The 26492-nt window shown below is 40.3% G+C and overlaps 1 protein-coding gene across 4 annotated transcripts in view; it reads right to left on the minus strand.

Moving 5' to 3' along the window:
• CRIM1 (cysteine rich transmembrane BMP regulator 1) overlaps positions 1-26492 on the minus strand; it is a 195651-nt gene that overhangs the window by 72081 nt on the left and 97078 nt on the right. For all 4 annotated transcript variants that reach the window (XM_024242035.3, XM_024242036.3, XM_024242037.3 and 1 more), the window contains 2 exons: positions 13835-13956; positions 1428-1610 (listed from right to left, as the gene is read on the minus strand). In XM_024242035.3, coding sequence (XP_024097803.2) covers positions 1428-1610; positions 13835-13956 — 305 coding nt within the window. The remainder of the gene's footprint in view (positions 1-1427; positions 1611-13834; positions 13957-26492) is intronic.

Here is a 26492-nt window from a genome sequence, read left to right on the forward strand (position 1 = left end):
CCTGTGTAAAAAGTATTAGAATACATATTTTTCTATGTTGAGCCTGGATCTGAATTCCAGGAAGTGAGACATAACCGGATCCATGCCCAGACAACTCATTATGATGACTACACAGAGGTTCGTATCTACATTTTTACAGCATCAACTGCTGTACAGTTTCAGAACTATTGCAGACTGGGGCAGGTAGGGAACAAAGCAATTAGGAAGGTTAAAAATTTGAAGTAATTCTTTTTAATTGTCAACATCACCTAAAAAATAAACTACTTTTCTCTTATGTTGGCTAAAATAACCTCTAATAGGGAAAAGGACTCACTGTTATGAACTACGTTAGGAAGGCAATTTTTATACTTTGAACATTTTCAGATCTTCAATATTATGTTGCAAATATAGCTCAAACATCAAAAGAAGAAAACTTTATGAAAATGAGGAAGTATGGAAAGTGGCATGACACTGTGCCCTCCCACTTTGTGTGCAGAGATCAGGCATAAGATTAACACATGCGACTTTAGATTGAAGACCTGGGGCTTGGTTAGGACAGGAAGGCTCACATGACCTTCCTTTCTGGGGAAACAGTGTTGTGCTGTCAGAAGAACACTACCAACACAGTCAGGCATGGAGTTATTATTACTGGCTGCATTGTAAACCCAGCCAAGTGACTTTTCTCTTCTGAACTTCAACATCCTAATCTGTAAAGTGTGTGGGTTGCAGCGAGTGATATTCAGAGCAACTGTTTTGAAATGCTTATTATTTATGAACATCAGTGATGGGAAGATGCAGCCTGTTGAAGGAACATGAACATATTACTTCTTGGAGAGAAGAGGGGAGTCCAGAGAAAGCAGATTCCTGAGAGTCACACCTGACACCTGGCTGGGCCTTGAGCTGGTGTCACCACCATCTGATACCACGACCCCATGTGAACCACCACATATTTTCAGAGAAGCAGTAGCAGGTCCCTGATCTCCCTGGAGGGGCCTAGGTATTATGACAGCAGCAGAGTTAGTTCCTCTCTGGGCCGGCAGGCTGAGACTGTCAGGGTGAGGCCCGCATTATCCTAACTGAGCAATCTGAAGTGAGCAGGTGGTGAGCTCTAATGCCAGGGTGAAGATAAAGCTTTGCCCTAGGACTTGCTGAGGAATTGCTAGAACTGCAGGGGAGGAATGGAAAACAACTCTGGGACATCTCACGTTGCCCATGGAAAGAGGTGACCCATCGTTTACACCCAGGCATAGCTTCCCTCAGGGAAGTGTTTCCACACACTCTACCTGGCTTTAACATGCTGAAAGACAGACCATGGTGTCCTAAAAATGGCTAAAAAAGGAACTTCAATATTCCTTTACTTTTGGATGAGACTGAATTAGGACAATTTTGATTTTAGAACTCTATACCATGTATACTCCTGTTAATCTGTAATCAGCACCTTTTCTTACCTTCACACACTGGGCAGCACTCTCCTTCGGGCACGTAGTACCTCTCGCAGTTTATCTCACCACACTGGGCGGTGAAGCAGATGGCAACGCCCCCTTGGCATCGACAGAACCGACAGTTGTCCATTCGAAACATGTCTCCATCATAATATTCCACGTTGTTAAATACGCAGGCTGGCTTTGTATCTGAAAAGAGTTAAAACAAACAAGGCATATTTGTAGTCATTTTTTAGTTGTGTCCTTTGATGTTTTTCAAACAGCCTCTAGAAAATTTCTAATAGCAGGAGGTTATAATTTGATGGAAATTTACTAAACTCAATATAAGTTCATGTAACAGAAAACAATAAAGCGAAGCAAAACAAAACAAAATAAAACACGCTGTTATCCAGTTTACACCAAGGAATAGAAATTCCCCCCAGGAAAATCTACACTGACTTCCTTCCATCGCAGACAAAGCTAACCTTTATGACCATGACACTCACATATCTGGTATGTGCTTTAAAGTGATTCTATTTGTTTGGTTAAATCATTGTCTACCTCAAATGAATGATCCTGCCTCTACATTAGGTTTTGTTCTGCTTCAAAAATTTTATTACGGTCTTTTTTGAAGTGGTGATGTTCTGTTCCTCCAGTGCTCTCTCTTAAATTCTTTTTCTCTATATATGATATAAACACGTATAATTTTAATAGTGTTTGGCCTTTAACAAAATACTCTCTATATGTATCACCTCACTTAATCCCCATAATGAAGGTCTGACATACGTATTATTATCCTGAGTTTAAAAGTGAGGAAATCCTAGGTAGTTTACTCAAAGTCATACAGCAAACGACAGAAGCAAAAACAGTAGCTCTTCAACCAAAACCCTGTGCTCTTTCCATTGTGCTTCAGGGTTATGTTCTGCTAAGGACTCATAGTCCTATATTTAGGAGTCTCATCATGATATCAATGATTTTTAAATTTTTCTCTGCCTTGAAGCACTCTCCCTACATTCATTCTTTAATTTTAGTTGATTTAAAATAACTCCCACCAAGATATCAGAAGAAAACACAACTACGGATCAGTATATTATAAATGTAGACACAAAAATCTTTAAAAACATTACTAGCAGACTACATCCAGCAACATATAAACAAAATTATACACCATGACCAAGACTTATTCCAAGAATGCAAGGTTGGTTTAACATCCAAAAATATTAATGTTAATATGACATGTTACAGAATAAGGAAAAAAAGCAACATGATCATTCGATAGACACAGTTTTTGGCATCTGACAGAATCTAATATTCTTTCATGATAAAAATGCTCAACCAACCAGGAATAGAACGGAACTTCCTCAACTTGATAAATGGCATCTACAAAAATCCTACAGCTAACCTCATACTTAATGGCAAAAGTCCAAGTGCTTTCCCCCTAAGATCAGGAACAAGACAATGAGCTGTGCTCTCACCACTTCAATTCGACATAGTAATGACAATTCTAGCCAGAGCAATTAGGAAAAATAAATAAATAAATAAGCATCCAGATTGGAAAGGAAGTAAAACTATCTCTAATTGCAGATTACATGGTCTTGTATGTAAATAGTTTTAAGGGATCCACTAAAAAACTATCAGAATGTATAAACAAGTTCAACAAGGTTGCAGTGTACAATTGCAACTCCCCAAATTGTGTTTGTATATACTGGCAATGAACAATCAGAAAATGAAGAAAACAATTCCAATCACAACAGCATCAAAAAGTATACCATACTTAGGAATAAATTTAATAATATAAGTGCAAACTTGTATTTGGAAAATAACAAAACATTTTCAAAAAATTAAAAAGGCCTAAATAAATGGGACATCCCGTGTTCATGGATTGAAAGACAACATTGTTTAAATGGAAATATTCCCCAAATTGATCTACATGTTCAATGCAATCTCTATCAAGCTCCTAGCTGGCTCTTTTGTAGAAATTGATAAGCTGATCGTAAAATTCACATGAAAATGCAAGGGACCCAGAATTGCCAAAACAACTGTAAAAGGGAGAACAAAGTTAGAGAACTCATACTTCCTGATTTCAAAACATAATACAATGCTACAGTAATCAAGACTATGTGGTACTGCCACAGGGATAGATATATAGTTCAATGGAATTGAGAGTTCAGAAATAAACTATCACATTTACAGTTATTTTGACAAGATGGCCAAGACTCAATGGGGTTCAAAGTCTTTTTTTTTTTTTTTTTTTTGAGATGGAGTCTCACTCTGTCACCCAGGCTGGAGTGGAGTGGTGTGATCTGAGCTCACTGCAACCTTTACCTCCTGGGCTCAAGTGATTCTCCTGCCTCAGCCTCCCGAGTATCTGGGACTACAGGTGCATGACACCATGTCCAACTAATTTTTGTTATTTTTAGTAGAGATCATGTTGGCCAGGCTGGTCTTGAACTCCTGACCTCAAGTGATCCAACCACCTCAGCCTCCCAAAGTGCTGGGATTATAAGTGTGAGCCACCACGCCAGGCCTGAGGTTGAAAGTCTTTTGCATTATCTACATGCAAAAGAATAAAGAAGAAAACCCTATGTCTCACACCATATACAAAAATTAACTCAAAATGAATCACAGAGTTATGATCTAAATACAACAGCTACAACTATAGTGCTCTTAGAAGGAAGCATAAGAGTTAATCTTTGTGTCCTTTGATTAGGGAGTAGTTTCTTAGATGTGACATTCAAAGCATAAGCAACAAAAGACCAAAACAGAGAAATTGGACTTCATCAATTTTGAGACTTAAAAGGACACCATCAAAAAGGTAAAAAGACAACCCTACAGACTGGGAGAAAGTATTCCTGATTTAAAAAAACTGGTACCGAGAACTCCCATAATTAAACGATAAAAATAATCTAATCAAAACGGGAAAACCTTTGAACAGACACTTCTTCAAATAAGACAGAAATGGCCAATAAACACATGAAAAGATGCTCGAATCATTAGTCACTAGGGGAATTCAAATCTAAGCTGCAATGAACACCATTTCGCACCCACTATGATGGATATAATTAAAAAATAGTAACGAGCACTGATGAGGATGTGAAGAAATTGGAATTCTTATAGATTTTCAGTGAGGATGTAAAAGCACAGCTGCTTTGGAAAACAGTTTGGGAGTTCCTTAATTTGAGTTACCATATCATCAAGCAACCCTACTCCTAGGTATATACCCAAGAGAAATGAAAATATATACCCACATAAAAGCACTATAAACAAATGTTCCTAGCAGCCCAAGAGCCAAGAAAAGGAAGAACCTAAATATCCATTAACTGATATATAAACAAAAAGTAGTATATCTATACAATAAAATATTATGTGGCCATAAAAAGAAATGAAGTTCTGATATGCAATATGACATGAATGACACTTGAAAATATTATGCTAAGTGAAAGAAGTCAGTCACAAAAGACAATGTATTAATATTATATAACTCTTCTTATATGAAACACCCATCATAGGCACGTCCATAGAGATAGAAAGTAGATTAGTGGTTGCCTAGATCTGAGAGCTTTGGGGGAAAATGGGCAGTGACTGCAATCAGTTCAGGAGTTTTCTGACGGCTTGATGAAAATGTTCTGAAACTGATTGTGTTGATGATTGCACAACTCTGAGCATACACCGAAAACAATAGAATTGCACAACTTAAGTTGGTAAATTGCATGGTGTCTCCTACAGCTATTTTTTAAAAAAGTACTCCTAAGCTGAAGAAAGTTCTCCTGAGGTGATGAGCCCTGCTCAATCTGCTGGTGAAAGCTGGAAGATGATATCCCCATCTTTCATGGGCTCTTCTGTCCGTCCCCAAATCATTTAATATGTCACCTTGCATGTCTAAAATACTTTCACTGCATTTGGAGGATATTTGCATTTGCATTGTACTCGAGGACAATTACTTTATTTTATAACAACCCCGCTAAGAAGACAGAACGAGTATTATTAACACCAGTTTTTTCAATAATGAAGATGAAACTTAGATGAGGTGATTTGCTTAAAGTCACATGAATGAGACAGTGATTTTATGTGTGCACACGTAGTACATGTGAATGTTTAAACTCCTTCCTTAGTGCTACATGGATACAACATTTTTTCAGAAAATTAATGTTAAAAAAGAATCATCTTACTATGGCTCAGAATTCTTCTACATACTTTTAGCTAACAAACTAATCTGAGTTGGGATTGAAAAGAACTATGCAGCTAGACTATAAGTTCCAAAAAGTATAGAAAACGGAGTACTTTCATACATTACATTTGCAGGCTGTGGAGCGAGGCAAAATACTGCACTCTAACAAAATGAACATCCATGGAAACTAAAAAAAATAAACCAATCAATATTAATTATTTGGTTGAGTTGATCAACCACAGCTACCATCTGGGTGAAGTCACAAACCCTGGTGCATGATCTGAAGAAGTGTGGAGGGCAGGTTCTGGTTATGAATAAAGCTGCTTCAAGTTGACTTGTTTTTATGGTAGGGTGTGCAGAAGCTTAAGCAGGAGGGGATGGGACTGATGAGAGAACTGTGGCACTTAGGTTTCACTAGCAAAAGCACAAGGATCAAGGGAGTGGAAGTGAGTGTTTCCACAGCCTGGAAACACAATCAATCTTTAAGGGTGAAAAAAAGTCACACAACACAATGAAATCTGTTTGATGTTCAGAGAGATTTATAGAGGCTCTTCAGAAAAGTATATGATAAAAAGGCTACCTGTGGTTTTTGAGGAGCAATGACCAATTACTTCTTCACCTATCAGGGGTAGATGTGAATCTCAGAACAGTGTGGAGATTGCCACAATCTCCACAAAAGGATGATTTAAGTGGATGTGGAAGAGAAAAGTGTTATGAAGAAATAATTTACTATGTAATTTGTACTTCTCAATATGAAGCACAGAAGTGCCTCTTTAGTGATTTTTGTATGTGTTTTGTGTCTGCAAAATTAAACTTTATGTTTCTAAGTTCTGCAGTCTTCCCTTCCTTCTTTTCAGAACTCCTAAAAGAGAATTTTGTAATATAGACTATTAGTACATGCTACTGCCTACCAAACTACACTGATTGGTGGATGGTGATAGACACACCTCAAAGATATTGTGGGTTCAGTTCCAGACCAGCTCAAGCAAGTCACACGAACTTTTTGGCTTCCCAATGCATTTAAAAGTTATGTTTACACTGTACCGTAGTCCAAGTTTGTCTAACCTGCAGCCTGCGGGCCACATGAGGCCTAGGATGGCTTTGAATGCAAACTTTCTTAAAACATTGTAAGATTGTGTGTGTGTGTGTGTGTGTTTTTTTAAAAGCTAATCAGCTATCATTAGTGTTAGTGTATTTTACATGTGGCCCAAGACAATTCTTCTTCTTCCAATGTGGCCCAGGAAGCCAAAAGATTGGATACCCCTGCTATAGTCTATTAAGTATACAACAGCATTATGTCTAAAAAACAATGTACATTCCTTAATTTAAAACACTTTATTGCTAAAAACTGTTAACGATCATCTGAGCCTTCAGTAAATAGTAATCTTTTTGCTGGTGGAGGTTATTGCCTTGATGCTGATGGCTGCTGACTGATAAGGATGGTGGTTGCTGAAGGTTGGGGTGGCTGTGGCAATTTCTTTAAATAACACATTAATGAAGTTTGCCACATTGACCAACTCTTCCTTTCATGAAAGATTTCTTTGTAGCATGCGATGCTGTTTGATAGCATTTTACTTACAGTAGAACTTGTTTCAAAACTGGAGTCAATCCTCTAAAACCCTGCTGTTGTTTTATCAACTAAATTTATGTAATAGTCTAAATCCCTGGTTGTCATTTTATCTGGTGAAGATGTTGTCACAGCATCCTCACCAGGGGGAGATTCTATCTCAAGAAACTACTTTCTTTGCTCATCCATAAGAAGAAACTCCTCATCCTTTCAAGTTTTATCATGAGATTGCAGCAATTCAGTCACATTCTGCAGGTTCCACATTGAATTCTAGTTCTCTTGCTCCTTCTACTACATCTGCAGTTACTTCCTCCACTGAGGTCTTCAGCTCCTCAAAGTCATTCATGAGGGTTGGAATCAACTTCTTCCAAACTCCATGTTAATATTTTGACACCTTCCCCTGAATCACTTGTGTTCTTAATGGCATCTAGAATGGTGAGTGAATCCTTTGCAGAAGGTTTTCAATTGATTTAGTTCTGATCCATCAGAGGAATGACTATCTACAGCAGCTAATCTTATGAAATGTTTTTCTTAAATAACAAGACTTGAAAGTTGAAATGACTCCTTGGTCCATGGGCTGCAAAATGGATGTTGTGTTAGCAGGCATGAAAACAACACTAATCTTGTACACCTCCATCAGAGCTCTTGGGAGACCAGGTGCATTGTCAATGAGCAGTAATATTTTGGAAGAAATCTCTTTTTCTGAGTAGTAGGTCTCAATGGTGGGCCTAAATAATCAATAAACCATGCTGTCATCCAGGCTTTGTTGTTCCATTTATAAAGCCCAGGCAGAGTAGATTTAGCATAATTCTTAACAGCCATGGGGTTTTTGGAATGGCAAATGAGCACCGGCTTAAACCTAAAGTTATCAGCTGCATTAGCCCCTAATAAGAATCAGCCTATTCTTTGAAGCCAGGCATTGACTTCTTCTCTCTTGTTATGAAAGTCCCAGGTGGCATCTTCTTTCCATACAAGGCTGCTTCCTCTACACTGAATATCTCTTGTTCAGTGTAGCCACCTTCATCACTTTTCATAGCTAAATCTTCTAGATAACTCTCTGCAGCTTCGACATGCAGCTTGTCCCATCCCTCCACCAAAACAAATTAAAACCAAAGTGAAAAGAGAAGGACTATTCATGGAGGATGTTCTCTCCATCTATTCATCCAGGCTAGTGTTTTCAAAACTCAGGAGTTCTTGAGTTCTGTGTGTTTTTAAATCCTTAAGTTTTCCCTTTATTAATTATACTGATGACATGTTCTTAAAGTTGTGAATGTGGACTAGCCTCAATAAATATCTGGTCTTGCTAACTATACTCTCATAATTAATGGCTCGGTATTAAATACTATAACACTAAAAATATGTTTGCTAGTTTCAATTGGCTTATTCCACAGGGAGAAGGGGGAAAGTGTGTGTGTGTGCTGGAGGACACCAAGCATATCCTATTTCAGGAAAAGGGAAAGAGAACAACCCTTAGAAAGGATTACAACAATTTGTATCACTCTTCAACAAAATTAGCTTAACAAGGCCCCAGGAACACGAGGGGTGCTGAATAAACACACACTGAGTGGAGTATTTCTCTCAAAGTGCCAGAATATCCTCATTATTCTATCAGTAGAAGACATTATGACCTTAGAAACATTACGAGCATAATTGCTATATAGATAGTGGGTTCTTCATCGATGTTTTCTGTACTAGTGTTTTTTTAAAATTAACAGGTTGCAGGTCTGAATTTTCTAGGCCAAAATTTTACATGAGGAGCAAGCTGATGCTGGGTACGGCTCCCCTTTAAATGGTGATTTCACATGGTACTGTCTTAGAGAAAATTCTGTCAGGGCCAACATAAGATTACTTCCAGTTTTTATTAGCCTTTCGTATATGTCTGAATAAAACAGGAACTAATTACTGGGTGGGCAACATGACCTTCATCCAGGCTCCTCATTGTTAGTGCTGCATTTTAATACTGCTGTGAGAAGCAGAGTGCTACAGGGACAGTGCTCCAAAATAGAAGTATTTCAAATGGCACAAAACAGGCTAAAAACACAGCCTAAGTTGTATTCAGATCCCCTTTCTCTGAACTTACTTCATAATCCCCTGAAATTGCTTTTGGCTAGTTGTGCCATACACAAGTAATGCTCCCATTCCCACCCCATCCACCCACTACTCTTGGCACCACTGGGAAGAGGGTACTCTTCCTCTTTTGTACTGATGACTTGTTTAGAGCTGTGAATGGGGGCTAACCTTAATATACACCTGGCCCTGCTAACTATGCTGTCAGAACTAATGGTTCAGTATTAAATACCGTAAGGCTAAAAATATTTCTGGTAGTTTCAACTGGCTTATACCCAATAACAATACTATAGACTAATTCATTTACTCACTTGGGGAACATTTTATAAGTAGGTCATACAGACAGAGTCAGCTTTTGGCTACGACATTCCAACCAAGATATTCCATTTTATCTAGATGTTTGTGTATATACGTTGGACAAATGCTCATATCTAAGAAACCAAATAATCACTTGCACATTCTACACCTAGGATTTCAAACCCAAATGCCTCCAGGAACGAGAGGTAGGCCATGTGTAAGACAGCAGGGGGTACTGTGTTAAGTGGAGAGCATACACCCATCTAACAGTAGAGGCCATTGTCCAGCTCCAGCTGACTGCTGATGGGACATTTGTTTGCGGGCCGGAGCAGACATACAGTGGGTTCTTGACGCAGGTGGAGGGCTGTTACAACACTGCTTTGGAGGTCATATTTTTAGGTGATGATTTTGATGACTTCTAAGTTCACATAAAAGGAACATAATCACACCACATGTTCCTTTGGTTTCTAAATAACAAGGATCTTGTTCAGCCAAAGCCTCGTAAGTTCTACTTTCAGCGCTTGTCAGAGAATGCACTTACAAACTGTCATGAACTGGTTTGCAACTCTCCCATCCCTCCGCCACAACAAAATAAAATCAAACTACAAAAACAAAGTAATATTTATGGAGGATGCTCTCTCTGCATCTACTCATCAGGCTAGTGTTTTCAAAACTCACGACTTTTCGAGTTCTGTGTATTTTAAAATTGTATGTTTTCACTTTAAAGTTGATCTTAAAAAGAAAAAAAAACATAAGTATATGGATCATATGGACGGCAGCATAGGAAGTGAGTGCGGCAGTGCATAATCCATTTCTGCATGTGGGGTCAGTCATGTTAACATTCTACCCACAGTCTCCTGAACTGGGGTCTTTGGATCTACCTCACCATGTTGTGCAGTTTGCAAAATTGAGGAACAATGTTCCAAGCACCTAGGGTCTAGCTGTGTCAATCTGACCTTTTGGAACTGAGCTGTATTTTAATATTTTGCCTTTGCTTTTTATTGAGAACAATCCCAGGAAACCAGTTTCTGCATTTGTGGTATTAACGCAATTAAGCACATGATCAACTTCATCATTCAGTGGGATGAAATCCATTCCTTTCCATATGAAAAATCTCTATTAGAGAGACAGTCGTCCCGTCCAGCAGGCTTTTTTTCTCTCTAAAAATAAGAATTGCGTATTTGACCCTATCTCCTTTTTCACTTTGATGGCCAGAAAACTGGGGGCCTAATTTAACGTTTAACTCCCGCAACTGCATAGGCACTGATGGGCTGCATACCTGTGGGTGCTTTGTGTTTGATTTTTTACGTTCAACTTTTACTTACAATTCTATGGCTGTGATTCTCCTTTCTCATAAATATTTTACCACTATGTTATGGAATCTGTTCTCACCATAAAGTTTCCTCAAATCCTCTGTGGATAAGCAAGTGTTTTTATACATATAAAATAGACCTCTGCTTTTCTAAGTGATAATGAATCTTTGATATGTAATATCTTCTAATGGTGACCTTACAACAACAGATTTTTCCAGGACACCAGGTGGTAAGTATATTTATATATACATATGCAAACACATTCATCTATCAATATATATGTGTGTGTATGAGTATGAATGTATATATCAAAATAAGTAAAATGCAGGCTTTGAGACAGAATGTTCTTAACAATATTCTGTAGGATTATGAATCTTCACAGTATTAGTTCCTAGTCTCCTCTACAGGTGAATGACTGATATATCAATAGAGACAGTTCCGCAGGATTAGGAAGAAAGCAAAGATCACTCAACAAGTTTATGGTGGCAAGAAAGAAGGAACGACCAGAGATGTAGTGACTGTGTTTTGTCCACTCAACATCTTCTCATGACAGATGGCAAATCCTATTCCAGGAGTCAGGGCTCTATAATAAGTGGCAATAAATGAGGACAGGCCCTGCAGACTGATCCCAAGGTTGCTAAGGTGGAGGTACGGCTATTAGTAGTTTGTGACACATCAGACTGGAGCAAGACATAAAGTCTATGTTCTGATAAGAAAGGCATGACCCATGGGTATCTAGAACCAAGAAGCAAGGAGAGAAGAAGGGCACTCCGGTTCCTCACCCATAGGAAACACCAGCAAATCTTTCTACTAGAGATGATATTTTCAGGGGACAAATGACTTAAGATTAAAGTGTAGGGCAGTAAATAGATGGAGGATTCCCACAAAGTAACCCATTTATGGGCTGACATTTAACAGGCACCTCTAGAGGGAACTAAGATGATACGAATTAGATCATTCACTGGCTCATGCAACAAAATCTGGGTGTCCTCTGTGAGGCAGATAATAGGGTAACAACCACAGACACAAGGATGAATGTGACAGACTCCTGTCCTCCAGCAGTTCACATTTTGGAGTGAGAGACAGGCATGAGCGTTAAGTATTTTCCAAGTGATGAGTACTGGATGAAGCATATCTGAGATGCGGGGAACCCAGGGAAGCAGTGACTATTTCTGTCTCCAGTGGCACAAGTATTCACAGAATCTCACCTATCATAAATTAAACTGTAGCACCTCCAGAAAAAAGGTCTGCTTGGCCATTTGCTTGTGTTTAATGGATGTGATTACTGGCTAAATAATGACCGGAGTGGGGAGAAGCACCAAGAAGTGATTTAAGTGCACAGAACTTTTTCTGTTCCCCTTTCCCGTATGCTTGTATTTATAAGGTCTGTAAGTCAAGAAGCTCAACCTTACCATGTCTATCCCCCACCCTCAATGTCCAGAACTGTGCCTCTGGATGTGAATAGAAAGTGTGCACACAGAAGATTATTGGCCGGGCGCGGTGGCTCATGCCTGTAATCCCAGTACCTTGGGAGGCCGAGGTGGGTGGATCATGAGGGCAGGAGATCAAGACCATCCTGGTTAACACAGTGAAACCCTGTCTCTACTAAAAATACAAAAAAATTAGCCAGGCTTGGTGGCGGGTGTCTGTAGTCCCAGCTACTCGGGAGGCTGAGGCAGGAGAATGGCATGAACCCGGGAGGCAGAGCTTGCAGTGAGCCGAGATTGCGCCATTGTACTCCAGCCTGGGCGACAGAGTGAGACTCTGTCTCAAAAAAAGAAAGAATACTAAAGATTATTTACATCTGAGGCAAAATTCAAGGTAGTTCACCTATAATACCTTGCTTAATTTACTGTTATTCAGTCCATTTTACAGACGTAGAAACTGAGGCCCAGGGAAACCAAGAAGCTTCCTCAAAGTTAACACAGCTAGTGAGTGGAGGACCCAATTTTCAAACTGAGGTTATTAATTCTAGTCTGTGTTCTTTCTTAACCATAAAGCCATACTGCAAGTGTTTCTTCAAAGCAAAAATAAACAATAAAAAACAACTTGGCCACGGGCCTAAAAAAATCACAGGATGCAACCAAATAGGACTCAACTGCAACATAACCTTTCTTGTCTTGGGAGGGCAGGAAACCTTATGACATCTGAATTCCTACAGGAAGTATTTGATATGAATATTTCTATGTGTAATTTTGTTGTATTTGTCCAAATCCATCTCCATCTTCCTGTGTATACAAGCATTGACTAAATAATGCTCTGAATGGTTATTGACATGTAAGTTGTTTGAGTTTATTTTTTGTTAATGAATATTCTGGTAGAGAAGCATGTTGTAGGTTCCCCTTCCTTCTAGCACCTAAACTTAATAAACATCAAGCCACCAAACACCAACTCCTCCCGTATAAAGTGAAAGGGAGAGGCAGAGTCTGTCAGAAGGAATCTCGTGACCCAAGAATCCTTTTTCAGGGCCACGTGGGTCAAGCCTAAAGCAGGCCGCTATCAGTGACCAACCACTGATTAAAGATGTCTTCTCCACCGCCTCTCAGCCTTTTGGCTAAGATCAGGTGCAAAGATGTTCTAAGTAGGAAAATGCTAAACAAGATGAGCCATGTTTTTCTTGTTCCCAAGTGTGGCAGGCCCAATGCAGTTTTAGCCAGGTCACCTCCCGACAGCCATGGGACCAGTTACTGAGTGACAGCAGGAGAACTATCACAGGCTCCAGGATCCTTTTCCTGAAATCCCTAAGTTTTAGAAATTCTGTAACACAGCTGAGTATGACAGCTACATGCAATCTGCTATTACATTTCCAGAATCCTCTTTCTGATAGGTGGAATGATAGTTCCTAACCTAACTTTCTTTACTGCACTGTGGATCTTAAGCAAACCTTTTTGAGTACCCTTCAGCAAGTCCCTGAAGGTAATCCCTGCTTTGTAAAAGGCAGAAGCAGCTAAGTTGAACCCTCCCTCCTCCTCCTCCTCTGTACAAATGTACACTCTCTGAGAACAAGAGAAACCCCACGTACCATTAACACATTCAAAGACATCACAGCACTTTCCAGGTGTCCCATCGCCACGAGAGACTATGCGGGGAGTGGATCCCACCTCACACACGGGGAAACCACATAAGCCAGAGAGACACTCGCATCTGAAACCAAAGAAAAGGGAAGGAAAACCCCATGAATAAACAACAACATAGAAGTCGGGAGACCACAAACAAAGTGGCAGTGGCTGTGGCAAAGTACCTGGTCTATACGACACTGCCTCCTTTATCTGGTGTCACTGGGAAATGGGAAGGCAGGAGGGGTTCTAACATAATTTGCTTTCAAATAACTAAGGCTTGTCTCCTTTATATACACCCCAATTTTTAACTTTAACCATTTTGACAGAAATATTTCTAAAATGCATTACCTCATTTCTTACTTAATCAGACTGGTATTAAGCGTAACAAACATTTTCTGGCTGACTCAGGGACATCTTCATATGTATCTGTTATGCTCTTCTGTGAATCGATGCTTGCACAGGCTAGTACAGAGTGAGTGTTCCTGTGCTAAACGGCCCCACGTTGCTCCTTTGCTGCAATTGATGTTTAGGTGTTTTTCAGAGATTTTCTGACTCCTGGTTCAATGATTATGCCATTAGCTTTTTAGTATTTTCTTGTCAGTGTGATTGTCTTAAGTCCACTCTCATCTTGAGCAATATTTAATTTATGATTGTGCACAATAAAAGAAACGGACTGAAGACTGAGGAGCTCTTTATAAAGAGAGGGCCTAAGCTGTAGTAAGTGAACTTTATGACAGCTATCTTGGAAGCTGAAAGTCTTAATTTTTTGGCTCTTAAGCTACCACCTGAGCATTGATCTCTCTGCACGCATGAATGGGGTGTTCCATGAGCTGCAAGCTGGCTGTGCTGGCTCTCACCCCTAACTTCAATGCTGCTGCAAAAATTGCTAAACACAGAAGCCTGGCAAATATGGGCAGGTGAAATAAGAGGAGACAAAATGTTGCATCTGCTACAATGAAAGAGAGGCAGGACACAGGAAACTTAGGGCAGCTGGGTGTCAGCATGTGAATGTAAGATGAGGAAAGAGCCGCTAGATTTCTGCCCTGGGACTGCCCTGGGGAGAGATGTATGGGTCAGAGGGTGGAGAGCATGACGGCGGGAGTTCTCAGGTTGACAGGAGTAAAAGGAAGGCATCCTAAAAAAAGACATCCTGGCAGGAAGTATGTGGGTATTTACGTACGGTAGAGGTCAAGATCAGGGGAGGTAATGTTTCCAGCAGGGAAAACTATCAACACATTCATTAATTGTGCTTTTGTCCCCCCTTCTTATTTAAGTAATTGGTTTGCTCACTTATTGTTCTTTGGATCTTTAATAAATTAAAATATGCTTATAGTCCACAAGTACCTCAATAATCAGGCCCAGAGAATTAATTACATTTATAGTTAACCATGGAACTAGAAAAGAAATTATTTTAGGTTAAGATTTGCATCAAAGACTATTAAAGCCACCGGAAAGGTGGCTTTAAACACCCCACTATCACCCCAAGGCAGGCTCTTTGAGGATTCTTCCATGTGGGGTGACAGTTCTATTGGATTCCTGGGAAAAGAGGGTGTTAGGTCATTCAGGTTTTGCTGCAATGGTATTTCTACCAATGGTTTCAAGTAAAGGTTTGCCTGTTTTGTGTGAGCAGAGCTTGGAGCTCTCAATTCATAGGCTATATTCCTGCAGGACGATCACTTTCTAGTGCTGAGTAAATGTGAGCTGGGCTTTTAGTGCCTGATAAGGTCATCCCATACTTTTTCATGCTTATATGCCTAGCCATTGCAGTGGTAAGCACATAATCATACTGCTGTGATATAACAGTAACATTATATTGTTTACATTTATTGTACTTGGCACTTTGTACAACTTAAAACTCTCTGGAGTTTATAGATGAATGGGGCTAGAGTACTGACAGGCCACACCCTGACCCCAATGTGTAGATGTGATTACAATGAAAGCATCCCGCAAGAATAGCTGATTAACTTTCTCTTACAAATCTTCTATGATTCCACATTCTTGCCTACACATGTACTCCAGGGAATCATTCTAATCTAAACACCTGAGAATGTATAGTCAACCAAAAAAATACCTCTTCAGATGTTGTCCTTCAACACTTGAACAACCTTTACTGAACATGTATGTGCACTTATGTGCTGGGTTCTCTGCTAGGCTGTTAGGAATCACACCACACTGAACACCATGACTAAGTCTGCCATTAAGTCTTTTTTCCTCTTTTATGTTTGACCTATTTTCCCAACATTTGTTTAAAAAATTTACAATTTAAAAAATACATTTAGGGAGTACAAGTGCAAGTTTCTTATAGACATATATTGCATAGAGGTGAAGTGTGAGCTTTTAGTGTACCTGTCACCCAAAGAGTAAACATTATATGCATTACATCTTCCTAACATTTAAATATTCCTATTATTTTTTTTAAAGTCCCTTAAAAGTTGTCTCCAGCAGGCTATAGAAGAGCTGAAGCTGCACCCAACTACCTATTAACCCACCTAGGAAAGGAAAATGTTTTATGCTGAATCTTTACAACTAAACTGACTGCATAATAAAGATCCTGGTTTTGCTAGCTGGTGTGACCCCAGCTCCTGTCTCCTTGTTTCCTTCCCTACAAAGCCTTCTGATCTATCTGTTGCCATCTTTTGACTTTTCACAGCTCCCCCTGAACCTGAAACTAGTATCTTAATCAAGAAAGAGCTGATGAAAGAACCACAAAAGGTAAAAATCTGGGCTTAGGTCAGATATCTATTGGGTAGTTATTAGGTTAAAACCTTACTGAAACTGCCAGTTTTGCAGTTTGAAATGGTCAAATAGCAATTCCTTATGTTCAACATAATACAACTCACATGAGTTATCTTTTAACAGGTATGTTTACATTCACTCTGTCAGGTAACAAAAGGGGACCCCATCATGACCCATATTTGCCCAGGAAGTCTGTTATATCTATAAATGATAATGAGTCCCACGTAGTTTTAAAAAATTCTTCAGTAAGATTATTCTAGATTCTCTGGTTAACACACACTGCAGGAGGTATTCGTCCCTTTCACCGATGGCAACAGGAGTTACACAGCTTAGTCAAGTGACCTGATTTTAAACAGGGTTTCCTGTTCTCTGTGTTTTCCACTAGAAGAGACTAGATTTTCCTCTACTGAGTCACGAAGAGGAAATGCTGAACTACAGAAGAACTGACGCATGCAACCTGTACCGTCCTCACCACGTTCTTTCTCTTTATTTTAATTCTTTTTGTCCTCCCTAATCTTTCCCTCCCTTTATCCCCGTCTCTGGATAAGGAGCAAGCAAAGGAAAGGAGAACACAAAAGGGGCAGAGGAAACAGCGTTTCATGAGAAACGCTGCAGTGAGCTGATTTCAACACTTACCCCTCATTTCTGAAGCCCTCTCCCCAATTTCCAGTTCTAGTCCAATCTCCCACTGCCCACGTCTCTGTCTCTCTCAAACCATGCCACACCCATCCTAAGGCTCAGTTCCCAAACTTCTGCAGTCAAAATTTATCTTCCATTACTCCTCGTTTTATGTATCACTTTCTCAGCCTAGCATTCAACACTCTGAAGTCCATATACCCCTTTCCCAATTCTGTTTCCCAGTATTTCCCTTCATTTTCCAGTGCTATGGTCATGCTCTTTTCTCCAAATAAGTCCCCACTTTGCTGTCTCTGCACTTCCTGCCCTAATGGCCTCTGCACATTCCTCATCCAGCCTTTATGCCCAGTTGTCTTTCTAGGCCAACCTCAGATAATAGCTTCTTCTCTGAACCCCCAAACACCACACTTTTCTTACAGCACCCTCTTTCTCTATTTTGTGGTAACTTGTGGACTCATCTTAACATAAGCTCTTTTAGTACCCCTCATGTCTAGTCATATAAATGTTTCTTAAGTGGAAGTGAACTGGAGATGAACAAGACAGGAATAATAGTAACACAACAAAACAAAAACACAAAAGAAAGTGAGGAGAGCACTGAGATTTCTATACTGTGAACTCATAAAGGCCACCCCAGGCAGAGCTATTTGCATGACACCTTGAGCAGAAGTGCTAAGGTTTTAAAAAATGAAACAAAACAGCTTTATTGAGATATAATTCACTTACGGTAAGTATTCACCCTTTTAAAGTACACAATTCAGTGGTTTTATACTCACAAGGTTGTATAACCATCACTAGTACCTAATTTCAGAACATTTTCATCACCTCAAAAAGAAATCCTGTACTCACTAGCAGTCACTCCCTTTCCCCTGATCCCCAGCCCTTAGCAACCACTAATTTATGTTCCGTCTCTATGGACTTGCCAATTCTGGATAGTTCATATAAATGGAATCATACAATATGTGGGCTAAGGGCTTTTTAACTTCAAAGAAGATGCAACCTGTATTTGCAAGTAACCAGAAAAATAAAGCCTCTAATTTAATCCTCAGAGTTAATAAAATGATCAATCGAGGTACCACATTAATAAATTTTTGCATAATGTAACCACAGCTGCAGCCAGGTGGGACTTGATTAAGCTGTCTTTGTTTTTTCTCAAGCAGGTAATGGATTCAAGCTCAGTAGGAACCTGAGTGCCTGAGTACAACAGAACTCAGAGATCATGGAAACCCCTAGAGGGCACTCACCCCCTTAGGAGGTTCTGCTGGCTGAAGGGCAGTGAGTACACACTTACGCTTTCCCTTCATGTCCTTTGCTTCCTGGACTTCACAGACAATCCCAAGCAGGCCAGAAGGTCAGAGTCCGAGCTCCTGGGCATAGCTTGCAAGGTGCTCCTAAGTCTGCCTCTACCTGTTATTAGTTTCCATATTCTACTGGTTCCTGCACACACCCTACACTCCAGCAACAATGATGATCTGATGTCACTGAATCACCTGCCACCAACCCTTATCACTCCAGCCACAGCTCATGTCCACCCAGCCTCAAATCCCTGCCTCTCCCTTGCCCCTGGTGGATTCCCCACAACCTTAAGACCATCTGCCCTATAAGACCTTCTCCGGTCAAGAAACGAACAGGAATAATTTTCCCTCCTCTGACTTGCAACAGTACATAACAGTAGTAACTCTTAAAGTGCATCGGCCCATCACACTAAATCAAAATCAGACTGTTTCTCCTGTGAGTTCCTTTAGTGCAGGGGGCATGTCTTACTTGTCTTATTAATAATAGTAAAAAAATGATAAAGGTACCCAACCAATAATCTGAAATAAACTTTTTCTTGGATACTAAGTCAGGGGTTAGAGCATGTATTGTTTTATATTTTTCATTTTTATACATTTTAGACTGCAAGCTTATAGGTACAGTGCTTTTCAAAATTAGTATGTGGAAGGAAAGACTATGGAATGTGTTTAAAATGCAGATTCCAGGGTACCCACTCAAACATTGTTTTTCTGCAGGTTTGGGGAGCGGCTCCAGAATCTGCCCATATAATAAGCTCTCCAGGAGATTCTGCTGATGGGAATCTGCAATCCACTTTCCAAGAACTTTGTGCCTAGATGTGCACAGTCTGGGTGGTCACAGTTTAATTTGTACTTTCCACTGAAAAAAAAAAACAAAAAACAAAAAACAAGTACAACTAGTTTTAACATTATAATGAGAACAATGATTACTAGTACTTGTTTTTGATCACTTACAAAGACTCCTTCCTGCCTGAATACCATTGCTTAAAAGTGAGAGATACCACGAGGGAAGAAAAGAACAGAAATATTACCAATTTATCCAATACTGTCACCCAAAGAAGAAAAATGTGTGACTGCTAGCAAGCTACTTAAACTCTTGGAGACTGTTTTCTCAACCATAAAGTGAGACAGTTGGATCATAATAAACTTTTCTCTAAATATAAAATCCTTTGATTCTATCATTGCCATTCCCATTCCCGTCACTGCTGCAAACTGACCTCAGCTCATCCTCTTCTCACTCACTTGCACCCTGTCCTTCAGGAACTTCAGTCACCTTGTATCCCTTACTCCCGATCCTCCTCCTCTCCAAGCACCTCAACTTTCAGGCCCAGCTCAAGACAGTGCCTTTGCACTGGTCATGTTTTGTTTTTCGTGGGGACGTAATGATTATATAACTTTTTTTCCCTACTAAAGAACTCTAAGCAAGGCCGGAAAAGAAACAACATGCTAGATGCTATTGTCTCCCTACCACTAGGCATGTTTCAGACCCTACATAACTAAGTGGAAGGGTCAACAGTTTGTTTTGCTACAATGACCAGAAAAACCTTAAAGGAAGGTAACCTATAGGAGATTCCTGGAGGAGGCCACAGGGCTAGGAGTCCTGTTTGCCCCTCCCAAAGCCCTCCCAAAGCCCTTTCAGCAAAGAACAGGAATGCCCCTCAACCTCCGCCTCGCCCCGTCCCCCCAGAGGTATCCTCCTGGTGTGGGTGCTGATGTTATCCTAACATTCCCCACAGTAAGCTCCTTCTGCAGAGGAGGCAGCTCGGAAGCAGCAAGCCATCACACTCCTCATCTTCCCCAGCAGACTCTGATCTTCCTCTGCCCGTATCCTACAGGAAAACAAGTCAGTGAGGTCTTCTGGAAAAGATTTCTTCCAATACTGGATTTACTACACAACGGAACTGAGTGCTTGAGGCCTTCAAAAGTGGAGACATCACTGTCTATAAATTAGAAACTACTTACACATGGGTGGGAGGTCTCCCTTTAGTCAGGAAACAAGGATAAATGAGGAACAAAAAGGGCAAAGCCCTTGTGTTACTAGGATTCTACACAGTATATTAATGAAATAGCTTGTCAGGAATGGAAATTATAATGACATATAAAACACAGTGCTATTCTATAAAAAGTAGCTTCAACTTTAATTAAATTCAATGTACTATCTTTCTACTGATTAAATTTCTTACTCTTTCCAGGAATGTGTAAGTTTTTTTTTTAAAGGCTGCAAATAAAATATCCAAAAAGAAACAGGTTTCCTATCTGAGGGTCCAACTCTCCTTATGGAAAACAGCACTCCTCCCTATGAAAGTTCCTTAGGCTCACAGTTTTCCTCGTGCCTCACCGTAAGAGATTTACTACTCTCTGTGTATGAATAACTAACCCTCTTTCACCCTTTCTCCCCTGTCTCAAGCTTATTCCTGCGTGATTTCCTGGCATTTCCACCCCCTACCAATGACAAATGTGCTGTAGCCACAGCAAGTGCAGCCCTGCTCTGCGGATCACACTCTCCCCCTGCAGCCATCCCTCCCCTGTGTACAGTGAGCAGAAACTGTACTTTCTTCACCCCTTTCCCTTTGGAGACCACCAGAAAATCACTCTGCCTTTTGTTGTTTTATGCTTTGTTTTTTTCTGGGGGGAGGAATCAAAGGACATGCTCCCATGTAGGGAAGGTATAAGTTAAAGAGAATTAGGTTTGGGTTCAGTGTATACTGTTCAGGCGATGGGTGCCCCAAAATCTCACAAATCACTGCTAAAGAACTTACTCATGTAACCAAATACCACCTGTTTCCCAAAAACCTATGGAAATAAAAAATCATAAAATAAATAAATAAAAATAAAATAAAATATTCCTTTGCCTTCCTACTATTGGTAATAATAATAAAGCAGTCATTAAGCTCTTCTCTTCCTAGCTTCCTCCTCAAGGCTGGCATGTGGCTCCGGAAGCTTATCTTAAGGTGCTAAGTTGAAAGGAAAGTGGTATAAGCTGCAGGAGAGCAGAAGTTGTAAGTCTACGTGGTTCCTATAAGAATTTAACAATTATCTTCTAGGACTCTGCCCCACAGAAAGTAGGTGTGGTGGGGAGAAAACAATGGCATCTTTCACAAATTACTACCTTGATGTGACCGGCTAAAAAAAAAAAAAAAAAATCAGGGTTAGTTTTGAAGGGACTCAACCCCAGTGGTGGGTGGTGGTGGGGGGGCAGACAGACACAGCAGAAACACAGCTGAAAGTAATCGCAGGGCCCGTGCCCCTGTTGAAATGTTACAGCTGGGATCTGGCAGAAATCCTGGGCCACTCAGTCCAGCTCAACAATCCGATATCACTTATCGAGAGCTGGCCAAGTCCCAGGAACGGAAGGCTCCCTGCCTTCACTTCCGTAGGTCTAGGGGAAGACAATGGCATCTGCTTTCATGGCTGGTAGGATGGCTTTAGAGAGTAAGACGGGATGGGAGAGCTGCATGAAGGAGTAGTTAGGAAAAGTAGGAAGAGAAATTGGCACATCACGCTGTGGAAAGGAGAACTGGCCTGGGATGTGGAGAATAAGTTTTAGTTTAGCAACATAGGTTATTCCCACTTCAGAGCGGAATTTCCAACTGTCTCAGAAAAGAGATGCTTTGGAACAATGAATCAGCTTGTTTATGAACATGTAATGATTTTGTAGCTGTTTACCGAGTGTGTACATGCAGCAGGTACTAAGCTGGATTGCGGCTGGGGATACACAGGGTTCTGGCCCTAAGTTTAGGGAATTTAGTTTAGGGAAGCTTTGTATATATAACCACAATTGAGAACACAATGGAAGGTTGACTATTAAATCTTCTCCCCAGAGCACACAAAGAACAAACATCAACAATGTCTGGACTAACCTTCTACTTGAAAATCTGAGCAAAGCCTCCACTGCCTGGCTGCTAACACTCCTTCAGGCCGCCAGAGCCATCTGGGGCCTGAGCTAGTGCTGAAACAGATGACTTTAAGCATGCGTCCACTTGGATTCCTTTGGGCAGTCAATTCCCAGCCTCTCATCCTTGTCATCAGTGCAAAGTGAAAGACTGTATTGTCTCTCATCCTCCAAGGAATGCACATCCCCAGAGAGCACTGCTCTGGGACTCATCCCTTCCAACTGACTCCCCTGCTTCCTCCAAACTTTCCTCTGCAGACAAACTACATATGATACAATGCACCACTCAAATTTCTTTCTAACATTTACCTGGCTCTCCCCTAAAGATTCTATTTCCTTATAGCCATCTCCAGTGAGACTGAGAATCCCCACATCCTACTCACTTATTCACCTGGGATGGAAGGGAGGTCAACATTCTCCAAGTTGACCACTGGCTACTTCCACATGGTTGCTTTCCTCTCTCATGCAAACCTTCCCTTCCTGTGACTCTGTCTCCTATCCAACGCTTTAGGGGGCAGAGGTTTGGGGGATGCACTTTGACAACAACACAGTCTTAGGTTCAAGTTCTGGCCACTTAGGAACTATGTGACCTTGAGTAAGTTAAGTAATCTCTCTAAGCCTCAATTGTAGCCTATGTACAGTGGGGATGATTAAAGTACCCACATGTCATATGACTGGTATGTGGATTAAATGAACTGATGAAAAGCACCAAGGATAGTGCCTACAACACAGAAGCACACAACACCTGTTAGCTGTTTTATACGATTATAATTTGAGAGGCTTGAGAGTCTATGTGGACAAAGTATTTTCAACACTCTGGCCTCACTTGATCTTTTGGAATCCAGTGACCCTTGCTGCCTCCTCTACTTCAGTGACTCAGTCCTGCGGCCACAGCTGTCTGAACTCTCTGAAGTCACACATCCTATCTGCTGATCACAATGGTCCATCCTTCCAGTTCTCCCTGGCCCATGCTCTACCACACTGACACTTCAAAGTCACTGAGACATCTATTCCCCAGATCGTTTCCTTTTCTCTGCAGCCCCAACCTCCTCCTGACTGCACCTCTTTAACAACGGAGCCCAAAACCCACGTTGTTTCACTTGAACCACCATCTTCCTAACGCCTTTACCTTTCCTGCCTCTTTATCCTCCTTCTGCATCTGTCTCCCAAAACCAACTTATTTAATCCCAGAGATGGCAAACCTGAATGTCTACAGGAGTCAGGCAGGAATCCTAAAAGAGTAGAGGGGGACTGCAGACACCTCAAGAAGGTCTGTGACCTCTAACAGGGCATCACTACTCATTCCATGCCGAAGGGTAAACTCAATGAGGGCATACCTTCCATGTACTCAACAGAAGCCAGATTTTTACATCAAGTATGCCAGTTTTTAAATATCAGTGACTAATTTAAAAATAGAAAAAAGGGGCACATTAAAGAAAACATGTCTTGGGGTAAAATTCAGCCCCAAGAACTACTAATTGCAAACTGTGATTCAACCCTTTGACTTCCTCTGTGCTGATACTCAAGCTGTTGAGAGCAGCTAGAGAAAAGTCAGAGCTGCTCTGCATCTTCTACCCTGAAGCCCCCCATCATGTCTCATAGACCTCGGTTCATTCCTGACGATCACTTCTTCCATGATGCCTTCTCTAACTAGAGGCACAAAGATAAACAGCTGATGCTGTATGTTTGTGTGTGTGTGTTTGTGTGTGGTGGTGGTGGTGGTGGTGAGGGGTGTGAGTGGCAGTTTGTGAAATAACCATCAAATGTGGGGGAGTGGGCACAGAGGGAAGGCATTCCAGATAGAGGAAAGAACACACTAAATTTACAAAGGCAAGAAAGAGTACAGTGTGTTTAGTTTAAACTAACAGGTTAGCCCACCAGAAGTACACTATGTACTGAGAGGAGGACTGGGTTATTATGGGGGTACTGGCAGGAGTCATGGCCAGAGAGGGAGGTCAGGGCTGAGTAATAAGGGGCCTTGCCTACCATACTAAGAAGCATCTTCACTTGTAAGCAACAGGAAAGTAATAAAACATCTTAAACAAGTAATGTAGTCTTGCAATGGAGTGGTTATCTCAAGAAAACCCAGTATTGTCATGAATTCCCTTTTTCTTGAATCATAAAGGTAGGTGGGATTAGTGTTAACGTTTTAAGCTGCAAGGCACATTACAAGTCGAAAAATCAACAACAGCCTAGAATGCCCTTCTCTCTTTCTCCATCTGGTGAACTCTGACTCATTCTTAAAGACTCAGTTCAAAAGTCAAATCTGACCGTTCTCCAAACAGGAATTAGCATGTCTTTGCTTTGCGAACTCTGTGTTTTTTGCACACTTCTACTTCCAAAGCACACAACGCTTTAAACTACAATGACTTACACATATTTGCCTTCCCTTTATAATATATGCTCTTAGACATCAGCGACTATATTTTACTCCTGCTGGGCAGCCCAATGCCTGGCACATGACAAATGCTCAAAATATTTGCTCCCTGAACAATCCAAGAACACTATGGGGTTTTGATGCTAGGACTTTTGCTACAGACTAATTGTCTATCTAATTTAGTTAAAAGCATTATTTACCCGTGCTAGGTACTGATGAGAATGAAATATACAGGGTGGGTCCTTGCCCTCAAAGAATCCACAATCTAATGTCTTAGGAATTATCATTAAAACTCTTCATGATCTAGCTATGAAAATCAAAGTCCCTGATCATAGTATCATAAGAGCCATGACATATAACTTCCTTTCTTTTCAATCAAAAGCAAAGTCAGGAAAGAATAATTTACAAAGCACTTGTCTGTATAATACATTCACAACAAACTAACCAAGGCCAAGAGAAACCAGCTGTCTCTACCTCCTGGGTTCTAATTAGCAATTAAATGTCTACCAAATATAACCCTGAATTATCTGCAAACTGTTGCAACTACAATGAAGGGGAACCCAATAACCATATCCAATGTAAAGGTGTAAATGAAGAGTAAAATATATTCCGTGATTTGGGTTGCTTTTGGTATTTTCATTAGAGGTAGGGCTTTTACATTTTAGACTTGCTTATTAGCTATGTAAGTAATTTCACAAAGCATTTTTGCAGAGCTGTTCTGTTTGCATGTGCCATGATGATGACATAGCAAATGAAGGTAGGGAGAGACCTCTGAGTTTCAGTATTATCATGCTGTGGATTCCGCTTTCAACTTTACTGAAAGGCTTATGGAATTCAGTTAAGTTACCTTCTCTCAGTCCGACTCAGAGGGCCACATATACAGTGTCTGGTAATATCCATGACCACTCGGATTAAACTGGAAGCCACTGAGTGAGAGCCTTGCTTGTTTTCGGGACTAAGATAAATACAAAATAAGGCTAGACACTAGGTCAAATTCAAGGTGAGATACAAAAAGCCTAAGGCCCTAGTACAGGAAACACAGCACGCACGCATCTGAAGTGAATTACTGACAAATCAAACACTCTACTAGGGAGATAGTTCATTTCCAATGGGCAAGGGCTTTACTTCTAGGAAAGCATATTTTCTTCAATCTGGGGATAGGTCCAATAATAACATGGAATTCCTACAATTATTTTGTTTTAAAAACATCAGAGTTTAATATAGACTCTGGCTTTTTTAGTCATGAGTTGACTCGCTCTTTTGGGCCAAAAATTACTGTGACAGAGGGCAACAGAATAGATGTTCTTTTCTTAGTTGAGAAAGATGAGCTTCAAATACACTTCCAAATTTTTTTCTGCATATGTTTAAAAACAGAGAGAATGCTACCATAATAGCATGTCAAGAGTCAGGAATGTTTTAAATCTGTGCTATGCTAATGCATACTTTACTTATTATATAACTTAATTTTATTTACTCCCAAAAAGCAGCTGGAGAAATTATTCAAATTAAAGGGAACAACAACAACAAAAATGAACTGAATTATGGAAATTTGTCTACTAACAGATCTTAAAAAACAAAACAAAACCCAAACTGTTAAGTGCCATCTTCTCTGAGACACTATCTTAGAACAGATGGACATGATAATCAATTACAAGACTCTTAATTAGATAAAGTCCCTTTGAAAATGCATA

The sequence above is a fragment of the Pongo abelii genome, chromosome 12 (genome assembly GCF_028885655.2).
Source record: "Pongo abelii isolate AG06213 chromosome 12, NHGRI_mPonAbe1-v2.0_pri, whole genome shotgun sequence".
NCBI classification, from domain to species: Eukaryota; Metazoa; Chordata; class Mammalia; order Primates; family Hominidae; genus Pongo; species Pongo abelii.